This window comes from Camelus ferus, chromosome 10, assembly GCF_009834535.1.
Source record: "Camelus ferus isolate YT-003-E chromosome 10, BCGSAC_Cfer_1.0, whole genome shotgun sequence".
Classification (NCBI taxonomy): Eukaryota; Metazoa; Chordata; class Mammalia; order Artiodactyla; family Camelidae; genus Camelus; species Camelus ferus.
Genome location: NC_045705.1, coordinates 69,221,882 through 69,246,852, shown reverse-complemented (window position 1 = coordinate 69,246,852; position 24,971 = coordinate 69,221,882). Strand labels below are relative to the sequence as shown.

At 58.7% G+C, this 24,971-nt stretch overlaps 1 protein-coding gene across 1 annotated transcript in view; it reads left to right on the top strand.

Annotated features, from left to right (window-relative positions):
* The window catches only part of SHANK2 (SH3 and multiple ankyrin repeat domains 2), a 499,586-nt gene extending 477,049 nt beyond the window's left edge, over positions 1–22,537 (top strand). The window contains 5 exon segments of the mRNA XM_032490098.1: positions 3,026–3,156; positions 4,438–4,549; positions 5,442–5,462; positions 6,886–9,292; positions 18,604–22,537. Of these exon segments, the coding sequence (XP_032345989.1) occupies positions 3,026–3,156; positions 4,438–4,549; positions 5,442–5,462; positions 6,886–9,292; positions 18,604–19,168 (3,236 nt within the window). The 3' untranslated portion in view covers positions 19,169–22,537.
* Positions 22,538–24,971: the final 2,434 nt, after the last annotated feature.

Sequence of the window (24,971 nt, the reverse complement as noted above, 5' to 3'; positions counted from 1 at the left end):
CCACGCTGACCAGCTCTCACTGTGAACAGAACAGCCCTGGACAAAACCCCCCCAAACCAAGATGCTCTCCTGTGTTCTGGATCAAAGAACATTTGGGTGGCGTGGAGGCCGAAGGGCAAAGGTTTCAGACAAAGACCATGATACCCACGTTCAGGGTCACCACAGCTCCAGGGGGTTCCCCTTCAATTACACCCCAAGCCGCCCATCTCAGTGCAGCACGACCGTGGTGAGCGCAGTGCCCTGACTTTGCAGCTGGCTGGGCCAGGCAGACCAATCTGACAGCAACCCTAGACTCATGGTCTGCCAGGGCTCGGCACCCCTGTTGGCCCTAGTGGAGCCCAAGCCTCCCTCTGGTCCCAGCATTCCACCTGCAAGACCTTAGGCAACTCAGAGCCTCATTGTTCTCTCTGCAAAAAAGGAATGACGCTCCCCTATGACCAAGTTCTTTTTAGGATGAGAAACGGGATAAAGGTGCTTATTAAGCATTTCCACCAAAGTTGGGGACCGTTGTCACTAACAATGGTGCCTTTGCCTCACCTGCACACACCCGCCATCGAGCTGCGTTTTGGGAGTGCCTGCCATGCGCCGGGCCCCACAATTGCAGTCTGCTGCCCGCTCATTCCAGGAGCGTGGGAGCTCCAGGCCGCGCTCTGGGCTGCAGAGGGTGGGCCAGCCCCCTCAGCTCAGGGGGCTAACACCAAAGAAACGGACTCGCAGGGCCCAGCTAGGCAGGAGCCTCTGGAAGCCGCAGCCAGTTTAGCCGTCCTGCCCAGGAGCCCCCCGCCCGCCCTGCTGGGCCTGACACGGCCCGCTGCGCTGCGGACAGGGCTCTCGCTGCGGTGGCCCCACAGGACGCCGTGCCAGGCCGTAGTCGCGCTCCCTAACTCAGCGGCCTCCGCTCCAGGCCCGTGTTCCCGGAGGCTCCCAGGAGAGCCCAGCCAAGCTGCACACGCCGTAGCTGAGACTGGGCCTGCGAGGACGCCGCGCCTGCGGGCCATGCGGGAGATGGACCTGACTGCCCGCCATCACTGGCAAAGCGGCACCTCGGCCAAAGCAAAGCCAACTGCGAGGGACCAAGCTTCCAGGGACGGGCCAAGAGGCCCCTCGGGCTGCCGTGGGCTCGCCAAGGTCAACCAAGGACCCTGAGCCCTGCAGCCAGCGGGGCGGGGAGCAGAGGAGATCATCACAGAAACAAGTTAAACCCTAACCATGAACCTGAGGGGGAAGGCTTCCTGTAGGAGGCACACTTCTTGGGGCAGGGAATCTGGCAAAGGGAAGGTGGTGAGCAGAGAAGGCAGAAGAGGCAGAGAGGTCAGCAGGGCTGGGGGCTGGGCAATGAGCAACCTGGAAAGCACTTGAGGACGAATGCCCAGGGGCCCTGGGGCAGCAAGGAGGAAGGCAAGGTGGGGGACACAGGGACCACAGCTGGAGTGTCCCTGCAGCCACACAGAGAGGCGGGTGTTTCCCACTAACTCCCTGAAGGGCAGAAACTCACCAGTGTCCCCCGACATCAACCGGGAAGGAAATGGCCCCGAGGAGGAGGCCAGAGCTGGGAGAGCTGTGGGTCCCAGAACCTGGGGAGGGTGCTGAGAGGAGGAACTGAGAGGTCCCGAGCAAAGTGGCCTGTCGGGGCAGCGCCCTGGGATGCTGTCTCCGCCTTAGTCTTCTGCTGGCAGGTGGACGCAGTGGGCATTTCCATAAAGGGCCAGAGCACGGGTGTCTGTGGCTCTGCGGGCCTCTCCCCACGGCACACTCTCTCTCTCTCAACCCCTTTAAAGTGTGGACACCGGCCTTAGGTCAAGGGCCAAACCAGAACAGGCGTGGACAGGGTTTGGCCCACAGGCCGTGGTTTGCCCACCCAGGGCCAGGACACACTGGAGTCGGGTGCCCAGCTGGAGCCTGAGTGGGGAGGGGCCCCCTGCGGTTCCTCTCGTTGGGGCCCCTGTCTGGGCGGCTCAGAGGGCAGGTGGCTCTAGGGGGCCCTCACAGGGGCTGAGCTCCTCCTAGGAAGCCGCCATCACAAGTTGGCTGAGGCGCCTTGACCTTGACACTGGAGCTCCCAGCCTCTGACTCTCACGCTGGCCTCGGCTTGAGAGGCCTGGGTCTTTCTGACAGCACAATCTTCATGGGGAGTCACAAGAGCCCAGAGCAGGTTGGGGTCACCCAGGAGAAGGCCTCAGCTTGCGGACAGAATGTTCTGGGGGGCCAGGAGAGTGCTGTGCCTCACTGGGTCCAAACAGGACACTCTGCCAGGCCGGCCTCTCTCTGCCTTCCTGCTGTCCCGGTGGCCTCCCCCACCAAGCACTCATCTATGTCCCTGACCCGGGCTCCTTGCTGCGACGGCCCTACTCGGACACTGGGGTCTGGACCCGGCCTGCAGAGGGAAGCTAGGCATCTGGCAGGCCCAGGGTCAGCTCCAGTTTTCAAGTTTCCCCAAAAGTGCAATGTTTTAAATTTCAACTTGTTAGTAATGTTTTAATTTGTAAGGCTCACTAACCATCGGCTTTTTCACAACGAGCTAGGAATGCTCAGCTGTTGGGGGCCTGGGGGCGCCTCCCCAGAGCAGACTGGCTCCTGAGCGGGGGGGCTGTCCCCCTCACCCCCACGCAGCTCGGTGGCCTCCAGCCTTGGGTGCTGGGTCCTCAGACCCTGGCAACTGCATGTGGTTGTAGAAGAGCCACACCTCTGAGCGCTTAAAAGGAAGAACGCTCCAAGCGCTGCCCAGCTCCCACCACCAAGACTAACATCACACTGGTGTGAATGAAGCGCCTCCCTGAGTTCCGGGCACTCGGGGCGGAGGTCTCCCTCCCCTCTCGTCCATGTGCACCTTTCCGGTGTGGCTCGGGGTCGGGTCCTGCGCTATGAATGCTTGTGGCCGAGGCATGTGTGCCCCTCACCTGGGTGACAAAGCCCTTGCACGACAAAAGCTGTTAAACTGCAGGCGGCACTTCGGCATTTTTCTAACTAAGCCCCTCCCCTGACTGGGTCACTGACGCCTGTCCTGATGGTCATGTTCACATTGCAGATAAACCCGAGGAGACAGTCCCAGCCCCTAAGCCATCCCGAACCGCCGAGAGTGTGGCCGTGGAGTCCAGGGTGGCCACCATCAAGCAGCGGCCCACGAGCCGCTGCTTCCCGCCCGTCTCTGACATGAACGTGAGTGGCTGGGGCCAGGGGAGTGGGCGGCAGGTGGGCAGGGGTGGAGATGGCCGTCCCCGTGGCTACAGTTCACACCCTCCCTGTGCGGTCCAGACCCGGAGCCCTGGTCCCAGAGGCACCAGTGGGAGACAGAGCGGGCTGGAGCCCGGGTCTGGCACTCACTCACCTTGTCACTTCCGCTCAGTCCCTCGACCCTGAGGGTCTTCCTGCAGCCCACCTCTGACTCCTGATGCAGCGAGGCCTCCGCAAACAGCCAGTGCCTGCGCAGAGCCGCTGCCCAGGCCGTGCCCCCCATCCCTACATGGTGAGCAGAGACCCCAGGCCATCGAGGGCTGGCAGAGCCGCCCAGTCCCCGGGTCAGCTGCTCCTCAGTTTTCCAGAGGCAGCTGCCTGCACCCCAGCTTTGTACCTCGTGTGGACCTGAACACACCTATTACCATTACTGACTTAGTGTGTTTTCTGAAGCCATTTCACACTGACTGTTTAACCTCACCTTTTCTTAAACAATAACCCCCATAAGTACCATCAATTTGACATGACGGTTTTTAAACACTTGTTAAAACAAACACAGCTGCTGATGATAACAATTCGAAGCGTTCGCCCCTGCCCCTGGCCCTCATCTCCGGAACTCCCAGGGCGGCTTCCCTCCCCCCGTCCCTGCCCCTCACTGCGCCCCGTGCCCTCCTTGTCCCAGACGCCTTGTCCCCAAGCCCAGGACCAGGCTGCAGAGCAAAAAGCCAGGCCTGGTGAGACTGGGCCACACAGGAACAGCCTGAGGCATGTGCACCAGACCTCTAAAACGTGCACACGTCTCCTCTGGGCTCCACAGCCGACATTGCTCCCAAGTCACCCTTCAGTGTGGGGGGTGGGGCAGCCAGCAATCTCGGTTTTCCAGTCAAGGAAGCAGCAGGGGCCGCACAGGGAATCTATTTCACCACCAGAGGAGGTGGGCGCTGGGCTCCTTCTGGACCAGGCAGAGGAGGCAGGGCTGGGACAGCCCGCCTGGGCTGCTGCTGTCAGCCCACTGTGTGGAAGAGGACGCGGCCAAGGGCGGACCCCACTCCCACCAGCGGGTGCTCTCTCCTAGGACACCTCATTCTCAGTCGGTCAAGTCAGGCGGGCCACGGCTCCACGGAGCAGGGCTTACGGGCATTTGGAGGGCGGGGAGGGCCCTTTCTGGTGTGTTCCGTCGTCAGCATCCACTGGACAGTTCAGTGCCCACTGCCTGGGGTTCCCGTGTCTGGTCCAGCACATCTCACCTGGCCCCCTGGTTTGCAGTCCGTGTACGAGCGCCAGGGGATCGCTGTGATGACGCCCACTGTTCCTGGGAGCCCGAAAGGCCCGTTTCTGGGCCTCCCTCGAGGTACGATGAGAAGGCAGAAATCAATAGGTAAGCAGCACGGCCACACCCATGAAGGTGCCCCCTGGCTCTCAGCACCCCGGCAGTGCCCCCTGAGCAGCCCCCAGGCCTGCCCACCAGAGGGCGGGCACCTAACCTCACCCCCGGGAGCCCTTGGAACCCCAAGCCATCTGAAACTTTTCTATTCTCTGGATACCGACCTGGGGTGGCTCCCCCAGCCTCGCAAGCCCAGTACCTGCGACAGTCCCAGCAGGGGGAGGGGCTGCGTGGCAGGAGGGAGGCGAAGGTGGGCAGGCAAGGTCCCAAAGCCCCCCGTCCCGCCCTGCGCATCAGAGTGGGCCGGCAGTGTGGGCCCCTGTCCTGCGTTCCCTGCAGCCCTATGGTGACGGCTACTGCCAGGCTTTGCCAATGAGCTCAACGGGCACACTTGTGAGGGTGGCGGGTCAGGTCCCTGAATTCTAAGAATACAACATGTTGTGTGTTGTGGAAACTGCCGCCTTCCTGTTAAGGCCACCAGGATTTCCACTGACTATCCGGGCAAGGTAACGTGACCCTTCAGACAGTCCCTCTGTGAGGTCACCCGGCACTGTCTGTACCATGTAAATTCTCCGGGAAGCGAAGGCCACCGCCGGACAGTTGTGGCCCCTTGTTAAAGGGGACAGTTTGTGCGGCGGCCACCCCGGGACACTGCTCTGTGTTCGGGAAAGGCCCCCTGCACCACGGCCTGAGGTGTGGTGTCTCTGTCACTAGTCCGAGGTGGACTGCAGCAGGCAGGAGCTAAGCCATGAGGGATGGTGGAGGTGGCATCTGCCGTCCCTCAGAGTCACCCCCCGGAGCTCAGGGCCACTGCAGAGCAGCGCACGCGCCGCGCCGCGTCACTGGCTCTGCGCCTGGGTAATAACACCTGATTTCCTCCTGTCAGACAGCAGAATCTTTCTATCAGGTTAGTGGACCTTACAGCTTGGAATCTGTAATATGAATGTAACCCAGTTTACTGTATAAGGTGTATTCTTAAATTATTACTCCTTGGGAACTAATCGTCAGGCAACCACCACGTACAAATGGTCCACAAGGAAGGCCTTTTAGCAACCATCTTTGAGATGCCAAAATGTCCTCCCACAAGGAGTATGTGAAATTTGGAATACCCTTATCGAATGAACTTTTCATTGGGATAAATTATTGTAGTTTGTCCCAGGAGTTTTTTTGATTTGAAGTAACTCACTTTGTACCTCTTTGGAAGACCTGCATGCCCCCAACGTGAGGCGTCTGTCCGTGTCTGTGTGTTTCGCCTCTTGTCTCCCAGAGTGCCTTCTGTTGATGTTTTTATATATCAGACTGTCTTGAGGAGAGTCTGAAGTCCTACCCAGTCCACACACGCAGGGCTCTCGGCCCGATGAGGCAGGGTGCCACCGTCACCATCGCAGGCACGTACTGCGCACTCACACCCAACACCCATGCGCTCCGTTAGGTCAAGTCACCCAACTTGGACCCTGGTCAATCGTGATTGCGGGAAACTGCTACACTCCTTGGCCCAGCCCAGAGGGTCTTAAGGTGATACCCAGAAGGAGCTCACTGGGGCCAGCGGCCAATTGTCTGCTCAGGATCCTGCTCCTGGCTTGGGCTAGGGTCTTGGGTTAGAGGGTCCAGGCTCCCTTCCCTCGGGCCTGCTGCAGGTCAGAACAGCCTGCTCCTGCCGGCTGCCTCTCAGCCATCCTCCTGAGGGCCCGGGGAGCGTCAGACCCTCAGGTGGCCCAGAGACATCAGGCAACAACAAAAAATTTGGGTTCCTGCAGTGTGGGCAAGGCTATCCCAGGGCCACCACTTGCCCAGGGCTCTGCCCAAAGGCAGCGGGCATCCCTGCCCCACTGCAGAAGGTCAGCACTAATGCCCCCGTCAGCCAGGGCAGCTGCACCCTCAACCTGTGTGCCCTTTGCCCTCGTCTCCAGTGGGCAGCAGGGCAGCCTCAGTCCTAGACTCTAAAAACACCCTCGGGGGCTCTGGCCAAGGCTGAAAGGATGGATGCCCCAATCCAGCCCCGCCCCCAACAAGCTCACACGTGCGCCCTCACCGCCCTGGGCTCCATCCCTCCCGCCTGCTGCTCCGGGCACCAGCAGAACATCTCAACAGCACGCACTCAATACCTCCCAGTGCCTTTCCCTTCTTTTTCTTTTTAATTTTTTGTTTTTGGCTCAGAACGGGCCACGTGATCTCTTGGCATTGTGGCTTGTGCTGTGCTGTTCTGTGAACAAGTGTGCATCGTGACTCTTTGTAAGTTTGCAGAGACGTAGTGTGTCACACCATCCTAAGAGCTTAGTAGGGGTTTGTTACTGTCATCGTTTAAATTTAAGCCTATCTTCTACCTGTAGGAATAACGGAGGAAGAGCGACAGTTTCTGGCCCCTCCAATGCTGAAGTTCACCAGAAGCCTGTCCATGCCGGACACCTCCGAGGACATCCCGCCCCCACCGCAGTCAGTGCCCCCCTCTCCGCCACCACCCTCCCCCACCACCTACAACTGCCCCAAGTCCCCAACCCCAAGAGTCTACGGGACAATCAAGCCTGCATTCACGCAGAACTCCGCCGCCAAGGTGTCCCCGGCGGCCCGCTCCGACACGGTGGCCGCCGTGGTGCGGGAGAAGGGGCTGCACTACCGGAGGGAGCTGGACCGCTACTCCCTGGACTCTGAGGACCTCTACAGCCGCAACGCCGCCGCCCAGGCCAACTTCCGCGGCAAGAGGGGCCAGATGCCTGAAAACCCGTACTCCGAGGTGGGGAAGATTGCCAGCAAAGCGGTCTACGTCCCCGCCAAGCCGGCCAGGCGGAAGGGCGTGCTGGTGAAGCAGTCCAACGTGGAGGACAGCCCCGAGAAGACCTGCTCCATCCCCATCCCCACCATCATCGTCAAGGAGCCTTCCACCAGCAGCAGCGGCAAGAGCAGCCAGGGCAGCAGCATGGAGATCGACCCCCAGGCCTCCGAGCCGCCCGGCCAGCTGCGGCCCGACGACAGCCTGACCGTCAGCAGCCCCTTCGCTGCCGCCATCGCTGGAGCCGTCCGCGACCGGGAGAAGCGGCTGGAGGCCAGGAGGAACTCGCCCGCCTTCCTGTCCACAGACCTGGGGGACGAGGACGTGGGTCTGGGGCCGCCCGCCCCCCGGGCGCGGCCCTCCAAGTTCCCCGAGGAGGGCGGGTTTGGTGAGGAGGATGGCACGGAGCAGCTGCCGTCACCCACACCAGGGGCAGCGCCCAGGGAGCCCGAGAACCACTTTGCGGGCAGTGGCGAGGTCGGAGCTCAGGGTGAGGCCAGCAGGCCACTCAATTCTACATCCAAAGCCAAGGGGCCCGAGAGCAGCCCTGTGGTGCCCCCCAAGAGCAGCCCGGTGGCCGGCCCCGAGAATTACGTCCACCCGCTCACAGGGAGGCTGCTAGACCCCAGTTCCCCGCTGGCCCTGGCGCTCTCTGCGAGGGACCGAGCCATGAAGGAGTCTCAGCAGGGTCCCAAGGGGGAGGCCCCCATGGCCGACCTCAACAAACCTCTCTACATCGATACCAAAATGCGGCCCAGCACGGACACAGGCTTCCCTGCGGTCACCAGGCAGAACACGCGGGGGCCCCTGAGGCGGCAGGAGACAGAGAACAAGTACGAGAGCGAGCTGGGCCGGGAGCGGCGGGACGACAAGAAAAGCCTGCTCATCAGTGTCATGGACGCGGCCCAGCACAAGGCGGCCGGGCTGCTGATGGTCCACACTGTGGATGCAGCCCAGCCAGATGACTTCCTGGAGGAAGAGGACGAGAAAGCCGACGTGGAGACGAAGCCAGACAACTCGCCGCTCGAGGTGCCAGAAGGTGTTCCCGAAACCGAAGGTGCTTTACCAATCCCCGCTGGCCCCGAGCCCGCAGCCGCCGCAGCCGGCAGGACCATCGTGGCGGCGGGCTCCGTGGAGGAGGCGGTGATCCTGCCGTTCCGCATCCCTCCCCCACCTCTGGCATCCGTGGATCTGGATGAGGATTTTATTTTTACAGAGCCATTGCCTCCTCCCCTGGAATTTGCAAATAGTTTTGATATCCCTGACGACCGCGTTGCTTCTGTCCCTGCTCTCACAGACGCGGTCAAGCAGAAAAAAAACGATGCCTCCCAGCCCCCTTCATTGAACTCCAGCCAGCCAACCAACTCTGCAGACAGCAAGAAGCCGGCCAGTCTTTCGAACTGTCTGCCCGCCTCATTCCTGCCACCCCCCGAAAGCTTTGACACCGTCACGGACTCTGGGATCGAGGAGGTGGACAGCCGGAGCAGCAGCGACCACCACCTCGAGACAACCAGCACCATCTCCACGGTGTCCAGCATTTCCACCCTGTCCTCCGAAGGCGGGGAGAACGTGGACACCTGTACAGTCTATGCAGACGGGCAAGCATTTCTGGTTGACAAACCCCCAGTACCTCCTAAGCCAAAAATGAAGCCCATAATCCACAAAGGCAACGCGCTTTATCATGACGCGCTGCTGGAGGAGGACGTGGACAGCTTCGTGATCCCCCCGCCAGCACCCCCGCCGCCGCCCGGCGGGGCCCAGCCCGGGACCACCAAGCTTATCCAGCCAAGGACCTCCAGGCTGTGGGGGGACGTCTCGGAGGTCAAAAGCCCGATTCTCTCAGGCCCGAAGGCAAACGTGATTAGTGAGTTGAACTCAATCCTGCAGCAAATGAACCGAGAGAAATCGGCAAAGCCGGGGGAAGGACTGGACTCGCCGACAGGAGCCAAGCCGGCCAGCCTCACTCCAAGGTAAGTGCCGTGGGCGGCATGCGCGCCGCCCCAGGCCGGGCTCTCCTCAGTCTTGTCCAGCGCCGGCCAGGAAGCGCCCTTGGGAGCACCCGAGGTGGGCAAAGAGGGGAGACCTGGAGCCTCGCGCTGACCGCCCGTGTCATGCAATAACCTGTTCCTTTTCTCGCTCCCTGGACTCTGGCATCTGGCCTGGCAGGACGTGGACCTCCCACGACATGGCCACACGGGCCATCGCACCTTAGCTTCCAAAGAGGAGCCCTGCTCTCTCCTCCTGAGTCCTCCTGGTCTTTGCCAGGACCCCTCAAAGGCCATTCTGGGGCCTCGTAGAAGCCAAAACCCAGCCCCACCCAGCAGCTGGGGCAGGAGGGGCGGTGTGTCACCACCTGTGCGGGCAGGCTTCCCCCTTCCCGCCTCCTCCGTCACTAACTGGTCTGGGGCTGGGGAGGGGCCAGGCTGCAGACCCACTAGGGAGCACAGGGTGAAAAAGCCTCCCCCTGGAGCTCATCCCGTCCATGCCACCACCCACCACGTCAAAAGAGTGTAAGGCACTGCCCTGGAACCGGGGGTCGCACATGGGGGCTATTCCTAAACCCAGTCCGAGGGCTCTACTGAGGCCCTGGCCAGCTGCCAGGAGCTGGTGGATGAGCTGGCCACCACTCACAGGTCTTGCCTTTCTTGGCCAGAGACACCTCTGGTCCCCAGAGGGCAATGCACTTCCGTTTCTCCCACTGATGTTCGGTCTCAGGTTCATCATTTCAACTAATGAAGTCAGTCTTCATACTCCTGCCAGTCAGGCATCTCATTCAAGCATCCGAGTCTATTAATCAGCAATATCACACCACAGCTGGGTCCTGAGATGCAGGCTAAGAGCCACAATTTTCCCAGTTACCTTTTGGCTCAAGTGTAGTCACGTGCAGCCCCCGCCACCTCTTGACAGGCCAGTCTCGGTGCAGAGATGCAGGCTGCCACCACCACTGTTACACTCAGAGAGCAAGCCAGCTGAGGGGCCTTCTTTACAAGGTCCTCATTTCCGGTGGCTGTACGTACACAAATGCCTACAAATCTCCCACATACTCGGAAGTCTCAAAGAAGACTTAAAAACCGGCTAGTTTTGCCCTTTCTCGTCAGGTAATAGTACAGGCCTTTAGTTGCCAGGTTACGTCAAAGCACGACAATTAACATGCTTCACTGCAGCGTGTTACACTGTATAAAACACTTGGACGTGGGTGAATAACAGCTGCTGGGGAGCAGGTATTAACTACAACCATTTTTCAAAGGAGAAACGGAGACTCAGAGAGGCCAAGTGGCTCGTCCCTGTGCACAGCCAGGGGGAGGTGGAGCCAGGACTGGGCCAGGCTTCCTGGCTGGCACATCCTCTCCTCAGCAGTGTCTGAAGCACAGAAGATGCAGGAGGGGGGTCATCCTAGGGCTGATCAGGCCAGCGGGGCAGCCTGCACGGCACCCGGCTCCCCAGGGCCTCTCTGAGCAGAGTCCAGATTGCTGGCCAGCCCTGCTCCTTCCCTGGCCAGGTGAGCCCCTTGGAGCTGCAGGTGTCTCTAGGGCTTCCCTGTCCTGCGTGTCCCTGGGTGGGAGGGGCCTCAGAGCAGACGGCCCAGGCAGAATCCCACTGGGTTTGAGGGCAGCTGCAGGACCGCCTCTGTGCAACCCCCGCTCAGGTCAGGAACAGCCCCCTCCAGCCTGTTGTTTACAGCCCAGTCCACGTATGGTCGGCGTATCAGGTGACATCTGTTAGGCTCTAAGCAAATGCTGGGCACCAGGCGGCATGGGTACACCAAGGCGGGGCCTGAACCTGCTCCCACGGTGCCCCGAGCAAAGCGGAGGTCAGGGAGGTGGAGGGCTCAACCTCAGTACCCAGCTGGGTGGCACAGAAGCCGCCCGCCAGCCCCGGGAGCTCTCTCAGGGCTCGACTCCTCCCCTCTCGCTGGAGCCAGTGAGCAGCCTGGAAGGAAGAGGCAGCTGCTTGACTTACTCGTCTGTAGGGCCAAGCTCCCCAAGGGCAGGGCTGTTCTCAGGCTTTCAGAGCTCCCCTAAGACCAGCTGAGTGCCCAGGGTCCTATCCACTGACTGATGATACACAAGAGCAGTTACCACCCAGGGGCAGAGCCCTGAGTGGACCTGAGCTGGAGCCATGAGGCACACTCCCCAGGGTGAGTGAGGGTGACAGCTCCCGGGCAGAGGACCCCGAAGGTGCCACCGAGCCCTGGGTACCGTGTCTGTCTCCTCTCAGATACAGCCCTGGCACAGGCCTCTGCTTTGCTGGGTCGGGCCTTCACTGAGAGGCCCGGGTACTTAGCCTTTCAGGGACCAGACAAAGCCAGGATGCTCTCAGCCAGGGCACCCCTGCCAGGGTGTCTCATAGAGACTTTTAAGCGCATCTAAAAATTAAGAGCTGTGAATGGCCCTGGGCAGAATGAGGCACGAAACTGGATGAGGGAGTTCCTCGTGAGGGAAAAGGAGCGAGTTTTCTAGGGAAAATTAAAACCAGCCGTGCTCTTCGAGTTGGCAGACAAGGTGCAAAGGTCTCAATTCCAGAGAAACAAGTCTGACGGCGCGAGACATGGCCAGTCCCTCGGGCTGCCCGGCAGCCGCCTGCCCACTGTGAGGGCGGGCGCCTCAGGGGCCGGCCGCCTCTAAGGTGCTCTCACCCTCAGGCTCTTTCTTAGCTCTGAGGGGCTGGGCGCGGGGCAGGGCCAGGGCAGGAAGAGAGCACCGAGCAACGAGGCCCCTCCTTGGGTGCGCTGGGTCTCACCTGGGCTGCGGATGAGTTCCTGCTGCTAGCGCGGGTTCCCCGAAATCAGGGGTGACCTGGGCTCTGGCAGTGTCCAGATTACAAGTACTTATGCAAAGAGGAGAGGGTCAGTTCGTGTCCTTTAGGACGCAGCATTAGAGCATCTCCTCTGGCCTCAGCTGAAAACAGCCACTAAGCACAGCGCCGGCAGGCAGTTCTGGGGAAAGTGCTCCCTTGGCCTCGGGGCCTCGTTTTCCCAGGAAGTACCTCATCTTTGAAGAGTGTCCAACAAGATCAAAGCACAGTGTGGTTTCAGGGCTGGAGTGAGTCGGCTGGTTCTCCTACTCAGCACCACCCCAAAGCTGACCACGGGCCCCCATGCTCAGCACCGCAGGTCCCGGAGCCCTGCAGGCCCGCCCTTCCATTCCCCGTGGAGCTCAGAGCTCAAGAGGATGACGGCAGGTGGTGGCGACCAGCGCAGCCTCACGTCTGGGCAGGCCCTCAGCACCACCCCCAGCCCCGCTCAGAGCCCCTCGGAGGCGCTGGGCACGAGGAGACCCCTCACTCTGGGCACGTGTCGTTTCCCTTAGAGCCACAGGGCCAGGGGCAGGCACCCCAGGTGCACAGCTGGGAAGCCAACTGGATGCTCAGCCCCAGGCCTGGAACCCCAGCCCAGCCCCAGGCCTCCTGAGTCCGAGGGTCAGGGAGGCTCTTCGTAGGAAGACAGTGCCAGGCCCAAGCGAGGACGGTAACAGGAGGGGCGCACTGCTGAGGAGGCCTGGGCCTTTGGAAGCTGGGCAGGAGGTTTAGTTATTAACCATTCCCTTGACTGGTAGTTACCGATGGTGTCTTGGGTGCCAGGCCCCGTGCTGGGCCCAGGATGTACCATTGAACAAGAAAACAGTCAACGTCTCTCCCACCGTGAAGCACTACATCTCAAGGGGGAAGGGGGAAGAAATAACAAGCATGACAAACCCCAAATGCGCCAAGCACTGCACAGGGACGAGGATGTGCTGACACCAGTGGCCGTGGGCAGGAAGGAGACGACTGTTCTCAAGAAAGGGACAGCTAAGCGACCTGAAACCCAAGCAGGAGCCAGTGTGCAGAAGCCCAGGACCAGGCACCCAGGCACGGGGGCCAGCGAGCACACAGCCCAAAGCCAGGAAGTGCTCTCCGTGCGGAAGCCACTGGCCAGGCGGGGAGGGGCTGGGGAGCTGGTGGGCCAGGTCCCACAGGGCCTTGCGTGCAGAGGGGAGAACTGGGTGGTGTCCGAGTGGCGGTAGCCACCGAGGGCTTGGTGTAAACTGATCTTCGTTTGATAAAGATGGCCCTGCAGCTACTGTGTCAGGCGGGTCCCAGGGACACCGGGAGCCTGTGCACAGACTGCTGAGGGGTCCGGGGGCCTCTGCTCTGCAGACAGCAGGTGGGTGTTGACTGACACACGCACTTTGACCCAAAACAGAGGGGCCTGACACACAGAACGCAGCACTGTTTTTTAAACCAAGATAATTCTGTTCTTTGTCAGCACTTCCACACAAGTAGTCAGTCTGGCTTTCCCCCTTGGGCCACTGGGAGGCTCAAAGCAGTGAACAGCTGCCTGGGGGGGGGCCCCTCCGGCTTCCGTCCAGGGGGTGCGGCCTCGGCTCCATCCCCCAGAGTCCCTCCGGGTCCCCTCGCTCTTTTCATTGGTCCAGAGGAATCCGAGGCTGGCCTTCACCTCTCGGAGGCCCCAGTGGAGCCCCAGGCCCCCTGAGGGGCTCAGACCGCCTGCGGTGGAGCACGGGCCACTTCTTGGGGGTCACCCTCAAGCCTCCCCACAGCCCTCGCACCCGGGGACTCGCAGCGCCTGCCCTCGCCGGCCGGTGCCTCCTCCCTGGCTCGCTGCAGCCTTAGCCTGAGAGCCTCTCGGTTTTAAAATAAATCAATTCGCGTTGTTAAAAAATTATCCCTGCCCAGACGACCCCAGAGCCTCCCAGACGTCAAACCCGACTAGATAACAGAAGCAGCTTAATGGCGTGTGTGCACCCTCCGTACGTCATGGAGGTTTTACCACTTCACGGCAGCAACTGACACGTTAAGGTGACGCCTGCGACTGAGGCTGTGGGTGAGGTGCGTGCGAGCGAGGGGTCCGAGTCTCTGCTCACACACGGTGTTTGAGGGGCTGTTCTCGTCCAGCTGTGGCATTTCATCCTCGACATCAGAGCCGTTTTCAAGTCCGAGTCTTATATTCGTGCCATTCGGCCTTAGTGTACCAGGGGTGAATCCCTCCCCCTGAAGACTGGGTGCCTTCTTGGTCTGCTAAGACCTGAGCCTCCTGCAGGAAGCCTTTCCCGACAGAGGGACTACCGGCTCTGCTCCATCAGCTCGGCCGAGTCCCGGAACTTCCAGTCTGGGAAACGCGCTTCATAATATCCATCCCCGTTCACGCAACAGTCCCTGAGCCAACCCCTGCTGCAGGCCAGGCCTGGGGACCACGGACATATGGCCCTCGCAGTGCTCACGGCGGGGGCACTGCTGCTGCCCCCCGTGCCAGCGCTCGGGCCGCGGGCCACCTTCCCTGTCTCTTCACAGCCCCACCTGCGGCACCACCGTTCAGACAAAACAACTCCACAGGAGGGCAGCTGGAGAAAGGCGCTATCTGATAGGTGACAACCCCTAGCAGGTCAAGTGCAGAGGTCTGCCGGGGCGTGTGCTGGAGGTTCAGAACCCCAGCGCCAGTGCCAGAGGCCAGGGGAACACGCCCCACCGTCGCCACCAAGCAGCCCCCATCCACAGTCAGTTATTGTTTGAGAGCCGAACTTGTCAACACGATGAAAAACTACTCGAATACTGACTTCCCCCACCCCAGTGAACCTGTGCTGACTGACAAAAACTGCATCTCAATGTGGCATTAACTCTCCATTTTTATTTTAATGCTCATGTTTCCATATGGATTTGCTTTAAAAGGTAGGAGAGAGAGAAATCCAAGAGAGGGCACGTGTGCGCGTGTCTGTGCTCAGCCAGGGCCTCGGAATCCTGCGCATGCCAGCCAGGAACCCAGGGGTTGCTTAGCAACATAATGATCCCTGCAAGCAGGAGATCCAGCGAGTAAGATGAGTGTGACTGAGAGTAAATCCAGCTACAGAGGGCAGGCCTTCGCCCGCTGCTCAGACGCTCTGGTTATTTCCTCCAGAGCGGCCTTCAGCAGGGCCGCGGGCAGGCCCCGCACACACAGCCAGCTCTGACGCCCCCGTTGTTAGCTGCCCAGCTCGCATCTCTCAGTGTAGACATGAAGCAAAGCACACGTGTCGGCGGGCTGGCCTTCCCCCGCCAGGAAGGCTGCTGCATCCTCCCTATGCTGCGGCGACGGGACAGCTCAGGAGCCAGGCTGGGGTCTGAGCGAGGGGCCGTCCTCGGGGGCTCCCAGCAGAGGCCGTTATTCCCACGTTGCCATCTTCTCTTCCTTCACGTTCTCCTGGATCTTCTGTACACTCACATGACACCACGCCAAAGGAGGCAGGGCTGTGAACTTCCTGTTCTAAACATGGAAGCGACGGCCCTGTGACTTTCTGTTCCGGGCTGTGCTGTGGGCTGCGCACTCTGCCTGCGCCCCGGCCAGAAGGGCCCAACAGGGACAGGTCCTCAGCTGGAGCCTGTGCCACTGCTTCCACTTCATCCACCAAAAGGAGCTTCTTGTTTAATTTTAATTAATGTTGCAGTGGTGTCTCAACCCATTCGCTTTTGTCATTTTCATTTGCTCCCACGACGGGTGTCTGCAGAAGGGGCTGCGGTGGACAGGGGTGAGTGCCAGCGGAGAAGGCCTGTGGGCGGGTGTGCTCCTCTGCCCCTGCCCCCGCCCGCTGGCGGGTAGGGGGCCTTCTCTTGCTTCTGACAAGCGCAGCTACCTACAGAGCCTCCCTTTAAAAACAATCCCAATGGCCTGGGTGCCATAGGGGTTCTACTTCCAAAGGGAGGGTGGTGCTGACCCCGCCCCCGGCTCAGAGACGCCCACTGTTAAACGATGCCCGGGTTTAAAGCAGTTGCCATCATCTTGGGGGACTAACTCACCTCCAGTCACACAGCCCGATGAACAACAAGGTCGCTTCCCCACTGCACTGCCAGGGAGGGTGGGCCTGGAGCCGGGCTCACAGGCACGGCACCACGCAAGGGCGCCTTGGAGAAAGCACATCTGAACTCCCACCCTGGGCACCACTCACTTGAGCAGATGTGCCCCTGTAAGATGTTCACCCTCCTCCCAAAAGCCTTCTCTCTTCCCGGAAGGTCGTAATGAACACCTCAGATCACTTCCTCGTGGCCTGACGCCACTATCTTAGCCTGCCTGTTGCATCAGGTGGCCTGACGACGAGCCTACAGTGGGGGCAGGCACAGAAGGGGACAGGCAGCCCGAGGATGCTCACAGCATGCCCTGCAAGCTGTAGCCCCTGCCCAGGCTGGAACCGGAGTGATCTCCTGGGCCCACTGGAGCACCAGAACTCGCGGGTTTCTCCTTGGAGACTCGCCATGTCCACGGCCAAGCTCCCTCTCACGAGCCTGTCTAGGGTCCTGGGAGCAGAGGGGTGCCTCCTTCCTCCCCTGCGTGTGAAGCCCCGGCACCCAGGGAGACTCCTGTTTCTTGATTTTGAGTAATGAGCCTGGGAGTAGTGGAGGGTTGTCCTCAGAGTCTCACCTGGGCTGCCTTTACCCTGTTGGTGTGTCCAGCACACCAGTTCAACCAGTAACCAATGCCGCTGGAGGTTCTCGACAGGGGTCTCCTACATGTAACATGTCCCGCCCGGCAACACCTGGCCCTCCAGGAAAGTGCACGTGAGCTCCCTGCGGGCGGGTGGGTGTCCCCGCCATGGGCACCCCCCTGCCCCACCCCCTGAAAGGCATCCCATTAGGACGAGATCAAAGCCTGAGTCCAGCAAGGGCCCCTCAGACCTGCTGCTGCTTCCTCACGTGGGAGGGTCCAGACTCGAAGGAGCAGCGACTGCCGTCAACTGGGGGGGCGTCACAAGGCTGAGGGGCCTCTCGGTGCGCAGCTGGCACCTTTACCCAAATACACAGCAGCGGCAGAGAGGACAGACGGCAGCAAAAGCCCAGCAGCCCAGCATGCGGGTGGGCCGGGCCGGGCCGGGGCCCCCGCTCCCTTCCCACCGTTGAGGAAGCTTCTCCCCTCTCCTGGACGCTCAGACCCCACAGCCATCACCTCCCTGCCGGCCATAACAGCAGCTGCTGCACAGCCCCCGCGTTCGCCAGGGCACGTCCACCTGGCCGTCTCGCCTCTTAGAAGGAAGAGGAGCCCCCCCCCTTACATTTGGAGACTCCTAGGCTAGGGATGTGCCCGCGCTGGTACCAGCAGGGCCTGGGCTCAGGTGGACACCCCAGGCCCAGACCCTGGGGGGGACCCATAATAGGACAGGTGCCTCCAGAATGGGGCAGGCGGGCTGCCTGTATTCACACAAACAAGCTCAGAAAGCAGGGGACACACACATACTCTGCCACCTCCTTGGTGGCTGTGGTTTCCCCGGGGCAGTGAGACATACATGCCCTCAGTTTAGGGACAGCAGCGAAGAGCAAGAACCAGGCCCAAAGGAGTGGACATCTTTCTCCGGATGTGGCTGAAAAGCGTGCCGTGGGCCTCGGCCACAACCGGGGGGGGCACTGTCAGTGGAGAGACCCTCTCCCAGTAGGTGAGCGAGAACCTCCCCTCCACCCCCAATGCCGGGCCCCGGGGCTGCACTCACCTGGCCAGAGCAGGGAGGGCACCCCTGGGAGAAGGGAACTCCTTTCAGATTTCTGCTCTTTGGTGAGGACCACATGCCCTGTCAGTGAGCCTCGCATGCTGCCTTCGCATGGAGCAAATGAAAATTCGGAGGCGCGCCCACTTCGTTCTCCAACAAGACAGCCCCTCAGTGCCACTGTGAGGCATGCCCTTCTGCTGGGCGGGACTCGTGCAGAAGCAACTCTGGCAAATGACCCCTGGTTCTCTGGCTTTGTGGACAATTTCTTCAAACCCCAAGTGTCCCTGGGTAGCTGCAGGGCTTCCCACTTACTGACACAGGGCCAGCAGGCGAGCTGCCCTTCCCTGCACTCGTCCTCTTAAGCCAAGCCAAAGGCCTGATGGCAGCTAAGAGGGAGGGTGTCTCCTCGGGTGCCCGTCCCTCGACTTGCTGAAACAGGCAAAGCTGTCCCTTCTCCCAGTGGTCCTGGTGATGTCACAGACATGCCCCTGCCCAGGAGCAGGACATAGTTTCGGCCGTGTCTCCCTAGCACCCCTGCCCCCCTCACCGTGTACACGAGCACGCGCACACACACACGCGGCACAGGCGCGTCCCCCGACCCCGCCGGGCTCAGGTGAGTGGCTGCCAAGTGTGCTCTGGTGCCTCCCCAGAACTCTGCCTCCCGCTCCTCTCCTCCCGACCAGCCCTGGCATGGCAAAGCACCTGCTCACGGCCAGCACCCTGGCCGTGAGCCGTTCTGCTGTGGTCTGGCTATGCCCGCCCCTCCTTGGCGACCTGCATCCTGCTCATCCGCTCAGTGGCCAGGCCTCTGATGGTTTTCTCTGTTGTTGCCGTTTCAGAGGCCCAGAGGTCACGAGCACCGTCTCAGGTACCCGGAGCACGACGGTCACCTTCACCGTCCGCCCCGGGACCTCCCAGCCCATCACCCTGCAGAGCCGGCCCCCGGACTACGAGAGCAGGACCTCAGGACCCAGACGTGCCCCAAGCCCGGTGGTCTCGCCCACAGAGCTGAACAAAGAGATCCTGCCCGCCCCACTGTCCGCGGCCGCAGCCTCTCCCAGCCTCTCCGAGGTCTTTGGCCTTCCAAGCCAGCCCGCTCCCGGGGACCTGTTTGGCCTAAACCCGGTGGGACGCAGCAGGTCGCCGTCTCCCTCCATATTGCAACAGCCAGTCTCAAATAAGCCTTTTACAACTAAGCCTGTGCACCTGTGGACCAAACCAGACGTGGCCGACTGGCTGGAAAGTCTAAACTTGGGTGAACATAAAGAGGCCTTCATGGACAACGAGATTGACGGCAGCCACCTCCCAAACCTTCAGAAAGAAGACCTAATAGACCTGGGCGTGACGCGCGTCGGCCACAGAATGAACATAGAAAGGGCTTTGAAGCAGCTGCTGGACAGATAAGGGCGGCTGCTCTTCTCCCCACAGACTCCCTGTTATAACTAGAGATGGGCTGACACCGAGACATTTGGACGGCGAGCGCCAACCCGTCCACGGGTCTGTTTCCTGGTCCCCAGAGAAATGCCATGTGTGTCCGTGGTGTGGCTAAGCCGAGGCCTTCAACTCCCAGCTCTCCGGGTGGGCTCCCTGGGCTGTTTCTGTCAAAGAGGGGACAAGGGACGGGGTCCCTGATCGTGGAAGGAGGCTCGCAGCTCGCCTCCCAGCATGCGGGTCCTGGAGACCCCAGCCGACGCAGCTCGGTCCGCGCTCTGCAGGCAGACACCACCGCACTAACCCTAATCTGTCGAGATACCTCCCGGGGCCTCCCTCTGCCGCCACCGGCTCGCCCACCCAGCCCGGCGGCACACGGCCTCCCTGCCATCCAGAGCCTCTCGGGGGCGCGCAGGGCGCACGGGCTCTCTCCGTCCTGTGCACGGCTCCGCTCGCAGCCAGACGCCCGCAGACACGCTTACTTGGTGGCCCTTCTTGAGCCTGAAAGGCAGAGGAACTTTCTTTCCTCCGGATCCTCCCCCCGCCGCCTCCTGCGACGTGCGCCCACGGTGCTGCGGCCCGGAGGCTCTTGGCAGTGGTGGGGGCTGGAATGGGATCGTGCCAGCTTTGCTTAGCTTGCTTTCTTTATTTCTGTAAACCCATTAGCATAATTCCAAAGTGGCCAAACAGATGTCACCTGGAGTTAGTCAAAGCACAAAGTCACGATTCCCAGGAGGGGAGACCCGGCCGTGGGAACCAGCCAGCGGGCAGCTGCCTGGGTCCAAAATCTTCTCAAGGGGAGGGCGGCTGTCTGCCAGGAGCGTCCATCCAGAAGCGTGAGAAGGGGGTTCTGCCTTCCAGAATTTTTTAAATTGAAAGTGTGTTGAATTCTGCAGAGAGCAGAGCATCCGCTCTGACACGCAGGACAAGACGCAAGGCTAACGGCGGGCGCGGCGGCGGGGGAGGCAGGTGGGGCGTGGCGCCTGTGGCCTGAGCCCGGCCAGGGCAAGCATCTCTGCTGAGACGGCCCTTTGTCCTCGGAGGCCAGGGAAGACGGCACCTGGGGGCTTTTTCCCTCTCCCTCTGAGCGTCCAGGAATCCCACCAGTTTGTCTTAATAGTGCAACGGGTTTTCTGAAAACCCAGTGGGTCTGGCGTGTAGACAGAACCCGGGGCTCAGAACAGAAGGGGCTGCAGGGAGAGGGCGCGAAGCAGATGCGGACAGTAAAGAGCAGGGAGGTCTCCCGCCCGGCCAGTCCTGCCTCTCTGGTCAGGCTTTCTTGAGCCCTGCCCCACTCTCTCCCCTGCAGCCCCTCCCCTGTAACAATACCTCTGATTCCCAAGGGAGGCCACCAACCGTGCACGGGCCACAGAGCACACAGCCAGGCATCCAGCACCTTCTCCCGCGTCCGGAAGCAACTCGAGTGTCAGGATTTTGGCTTTTATTATGATTTCAGAACTAGCCTAGCCCATCTCTAATTATAAAAACATGATTTTTTTTCTTTTTTTCTTTATGCTCAGAATCAAGTGTCTGATTAGGTCTGGAACAGCTCTAGAATGAACATGTAAAATTTAGCAATTTAAAACCTTTCTTTACTGCAAGTTTAAATAGTTGTACAGATAGTTTATAAGCACAATATTTTAAGAAAAAAAAAAAGTGGCTGGTCTACCAGGCAGCCTTTGTGCCACTTCAGTGCTAGAAAGTTAAAGAAAAAAAAACTTTTGTGATTTAATAATACTATTTCTGTGGAATAATTATAAAAGTATGACCTTTTTAAATCAACCTTATTTGGATGCATCTGAACCAGCAGAGCTGTGTTATATTTTCTATCTTTGCTAGAACTTCGTCATCAAAGGACAATTATTTCTTCAAAAATGGTTGTAATTCACAATGCAGCAGTTTCTCCAAAAACAAAGACACTCACCCCATACACACAGTTTTTCCAGCCACTCGCCCTGAATTGGAAACCGAGTTTTGGACCTTCTGTTCCAAAACCTTTTGCAGGTCACTCTTCGTATCTCAACGACCCTTTCCAACCTGAAATCAACAGAACATGAAGGCGCTTTACTTCTCTGTACTTTCAGTTTTCCATTGTGAGATGAACGAACATCACCCTCGAGAAATTTCAAGCCAAGATGCTACAGGTGGCCTGTCGAGGCCACCCAATCTTTCAGAAAATGTAAAAACGGTGATCTGGCCAGTATTTGTCTTCCATCTGGTGATGTTGCCAAGTCCAGTAAGTCCACCACTTCACCACAGCCCCTCCCCTGTGCCTGCTGTTGGGGTTACCCCTCCGCTCAGTGCCAGGCAAAACGCTAGACAGGCTGACAGGAAAGGAAGCCGTGGGTAGACCGCAGCCAATGGCAACTCGGCGGCGTTAGAGTTAGTGCACTTTGGTGGCCGGAGGGTGAGAGCCAGTCCTTAAAGAGACTTCGAGGCACATGAACTAAGCAGAAGCGAGCAGGCTGAAAGTCGCAAGAGCGGACGACATGGTCTGTTTTCACACCATTTACTGTAGAAAAGGCGCAGGACCTATCAGAACCTGCACTGACCACAAAATAAACACGTTGCCAAAATGAATCGGGCTCTAGCTCCATTTGACGGTTTTGCCACCGGAAGCAATAGTTCCTCCTTCAGGTCCCCGCCCACTGCCCTCCCCCGTGGGACCCGCCAGGACCAGGCCCTCCTCCATGACCCTCTTTACTGGTGAAACAGATGTTAGACTGCTCAAATAAAGATCATGTTAATACTATCCCAGGTTTTAAAAAGATCAGCTTTTGTTATATACTGTAATTTAAATAAATTGCATTTACACGCCTAATTTCTGTAATATTGTGTATACAAAACCAAAACCTCTCAAGATGTAAATTATGTCCACCTGCCAAGATACCTTCTCCAGGGTGTCTGTGCGCATTTTAAGTTAATTCATATAATATAAAAATGACTCAATGTGACTGTTGATTTGCTGAACCTTACATATCACAAGTGAATTATTTGTGGTACTTTAGTTAATAAAATGGTGGGTTTTTTCCTGAGTTACTGAACAAGCAAGCATCACCCAGGGTGACCTGGCTGACTTTTTGTGTGTGGGGGGCCACAAATATTGATTTTTCCCGTTAACAAATTTTTCGTTTGTTTTTCAGAAGCTACTGTTTCACACTACAGTTTGTGTAACATGTGTTCACATTATCTACATTTCTGTTACTTTTGTGCTTTTATTCTTTTTAGACCTTATTAAAAACAGAAAGAAAAAACAAGCTCCTGTAATTTGCACTTTCTCCCAACCCTCAATCTCTTGTATGGCAACCAAAATTACCGTAAAAAAATAAATATACTATTGCACTATGGTGGTGGTTCTGATTGCAAACAGTGAGAACTGTCTGAATTAAACAGAGTGGCCAAGCTCACAGTGCCACATAGGTTATCTGAGCATCACAGCCACTCAAGCAGATAACATCCTTCATTAAGGAGTGAAAGTTCTCCTGGCACTGAGCTCATCCACCTTGGTTCCATTTCCTTGCAGTTTTCTCAGTGACTAGATGGACATGTGTTGATCTCAGAACTGTGTAAAACGTCACCACGGATGTCTGTGAACCCTGCGGGGAGGGGGCGGCTGAGACCTGGCTGGCCTTCTGCGGGGTGGAAGCGGAGGAGGCATGGAGGCTGAGCCCTGAGCGAGGGCCCCCCACGCCCACGGCAACGCAGTTGGCGTATGCATGCTCTGAGGCCTGGGGCAAGAGAACGTGTCTCCTGGCAGAGAACTGAGCCAGGAAGACACGGGCTGTCCCTCCCAGGGTAGGGAAGCAGGTTCTGACCTTAACTACTGAACCCCTCCTCTGGCCTCATCAGTGAACACTCGCCATCCAGCTCCTGGACAGTCTGTTGTGGCGCATCCTCCATCCGAACGGCAGCCACTGTGTCTCCATGTCCATCAGAAGGTCCCGTCCTCTGACCTGCTGTAGTTTACGCTCCCTAGAGCGCCCCCACTTCACATCCCTTGGTTTCTCCCAGACCGTACCCCCCACCCCCTATCTTCACTGTCCAATGCTTTCTTCCAGACAAAGGTATCAGTTTGTCTTGTTAAGGAAAGTACATACACCGGAGGGCTCTTTCTCTGACTTCTACTCGGTCTGAGGCATTTTAATAACCAGTGAACTAGAACGTCTCTCTGTGTTTGTAGATCTGCACACGCGAGCGAGGGACGGATCCCCGGCGGCAGGGTGAGCACACCGGACCGCCCTGCTTGGTGGGGAAGCGGGTCATTTCCAGGCTTGTTTCTCAGACTTCAGCAGACTGAGCCCTTCAATTCTGAATCCACGCTGTATCGGTGACTTTGTTTCTTTACTGTTGCTGCAACACGTTTCCACACTTCAGTCTTTTGCTGTTTTGCGTTTAAATTACAATCACTGTCCATTGCTTCTACTCTGGAACTTTGTTTATAGCAATTCTGAAACTTCAATGTGAGCCTTCAAATAAATACAGAAATGAAAAAAAAGTGAAAACAAAATAAAGTGTGTGCCTTCAGTGTTCTGAATCTGACCTGCATAAAATCATGCTGTGCTCAAATGCTATGTATTTAATGAGGATAAACATACCTCCAATATACAATGTAGCTGATGAAACAGTCCTAGTGCCTTGGTTTCTGAACTGAGAAGCCCTCTCAAAGCACGAGAAGGTGACTCGAGGAATGAAATGTCAAGGAGCCCTGCAGCCTTTCTCACCGAGACTGGCGCATACACAGTCATTTCAGTTAAAAAATAAAAAGAAAATTGAAGTAAGGTTGTGTTATCGATCAATTTTCCATTCACGATGCTCTTAGTGTGTCGCTTTCAGTATTTTCACTCAGTTAAAATATCAAACGTGTCTGAGAATTTCAAAGAACAGAAGATGACATCTCGACCAAGAGGCCGGGGCTTCCAGGGCGCCTTCCCCTGCGCTGCGTCGCCCCCCAGTGGTTCTCGGCAGTAACGCTTGTCCAAGTCAGCAGTACCATCGTCTCCACGTTTTGTTAAAAATCAACCAAATGTTTGCTTTTAGTGACAGAGGCCACTCATCACAAAAGAATTATCCCCATTTCCCATGAGCTACAGGCATGGCGATCCACAGTCTGTCTGTTTCCAAGAGACAGACGATGTGAGAACACCATTCTAACCCTCGTCTCCAGCCACCGCGCTCCATTTACCCAAAGCTAAATTCACGCTCACCTGAGCAGCCCCCGTCATCTTGGAAGATGAGCCCGAGGTGTGCAAAGCGGGTCAGAAGCCGCTCTGCCTGGGACTGGAGTCATCTCAGCAGCAGCAAGCCTGCAGGACAGTGCGGTCCCGGTGGAGCCGCCGCCGCCCACCTTCTCAGGGCCCTGGGCGGGCAGGTGCCCCCGGCTGCGTCCACTGGCACGTCCTGGGTTGGTCTGCGTGGTGAGCAAGGAGCCACAAGCTGGGCCTGCTCACCGCACACGACCACCAGCAGGGCTGCCGTTTACCTGGCCGAGCCATTTGGATATGCAGACTTCTTCATTTCAGCTCATGCAGCCAACATCTGAGCGTCCAAAGTGGGTGGTGCCAGAGAGACGGCCAGGTCTTTTAGGGGGCCCCATTCCACATGCTGCTGCCACCTTTGCTGGAAATACGTACGTGTCCAGGAGTCAGAGGGTGAGCCAGGGCACTGGCCACAGCTGCTGGGCCAGACAGGCAGCTGAGCCCGGGGCCCTGTGTGACATGGGCCCAGGGAAACGGCTGGGCCAGTTTCAGTACAGCCAGGGGAGCAGGACCGAGCACGG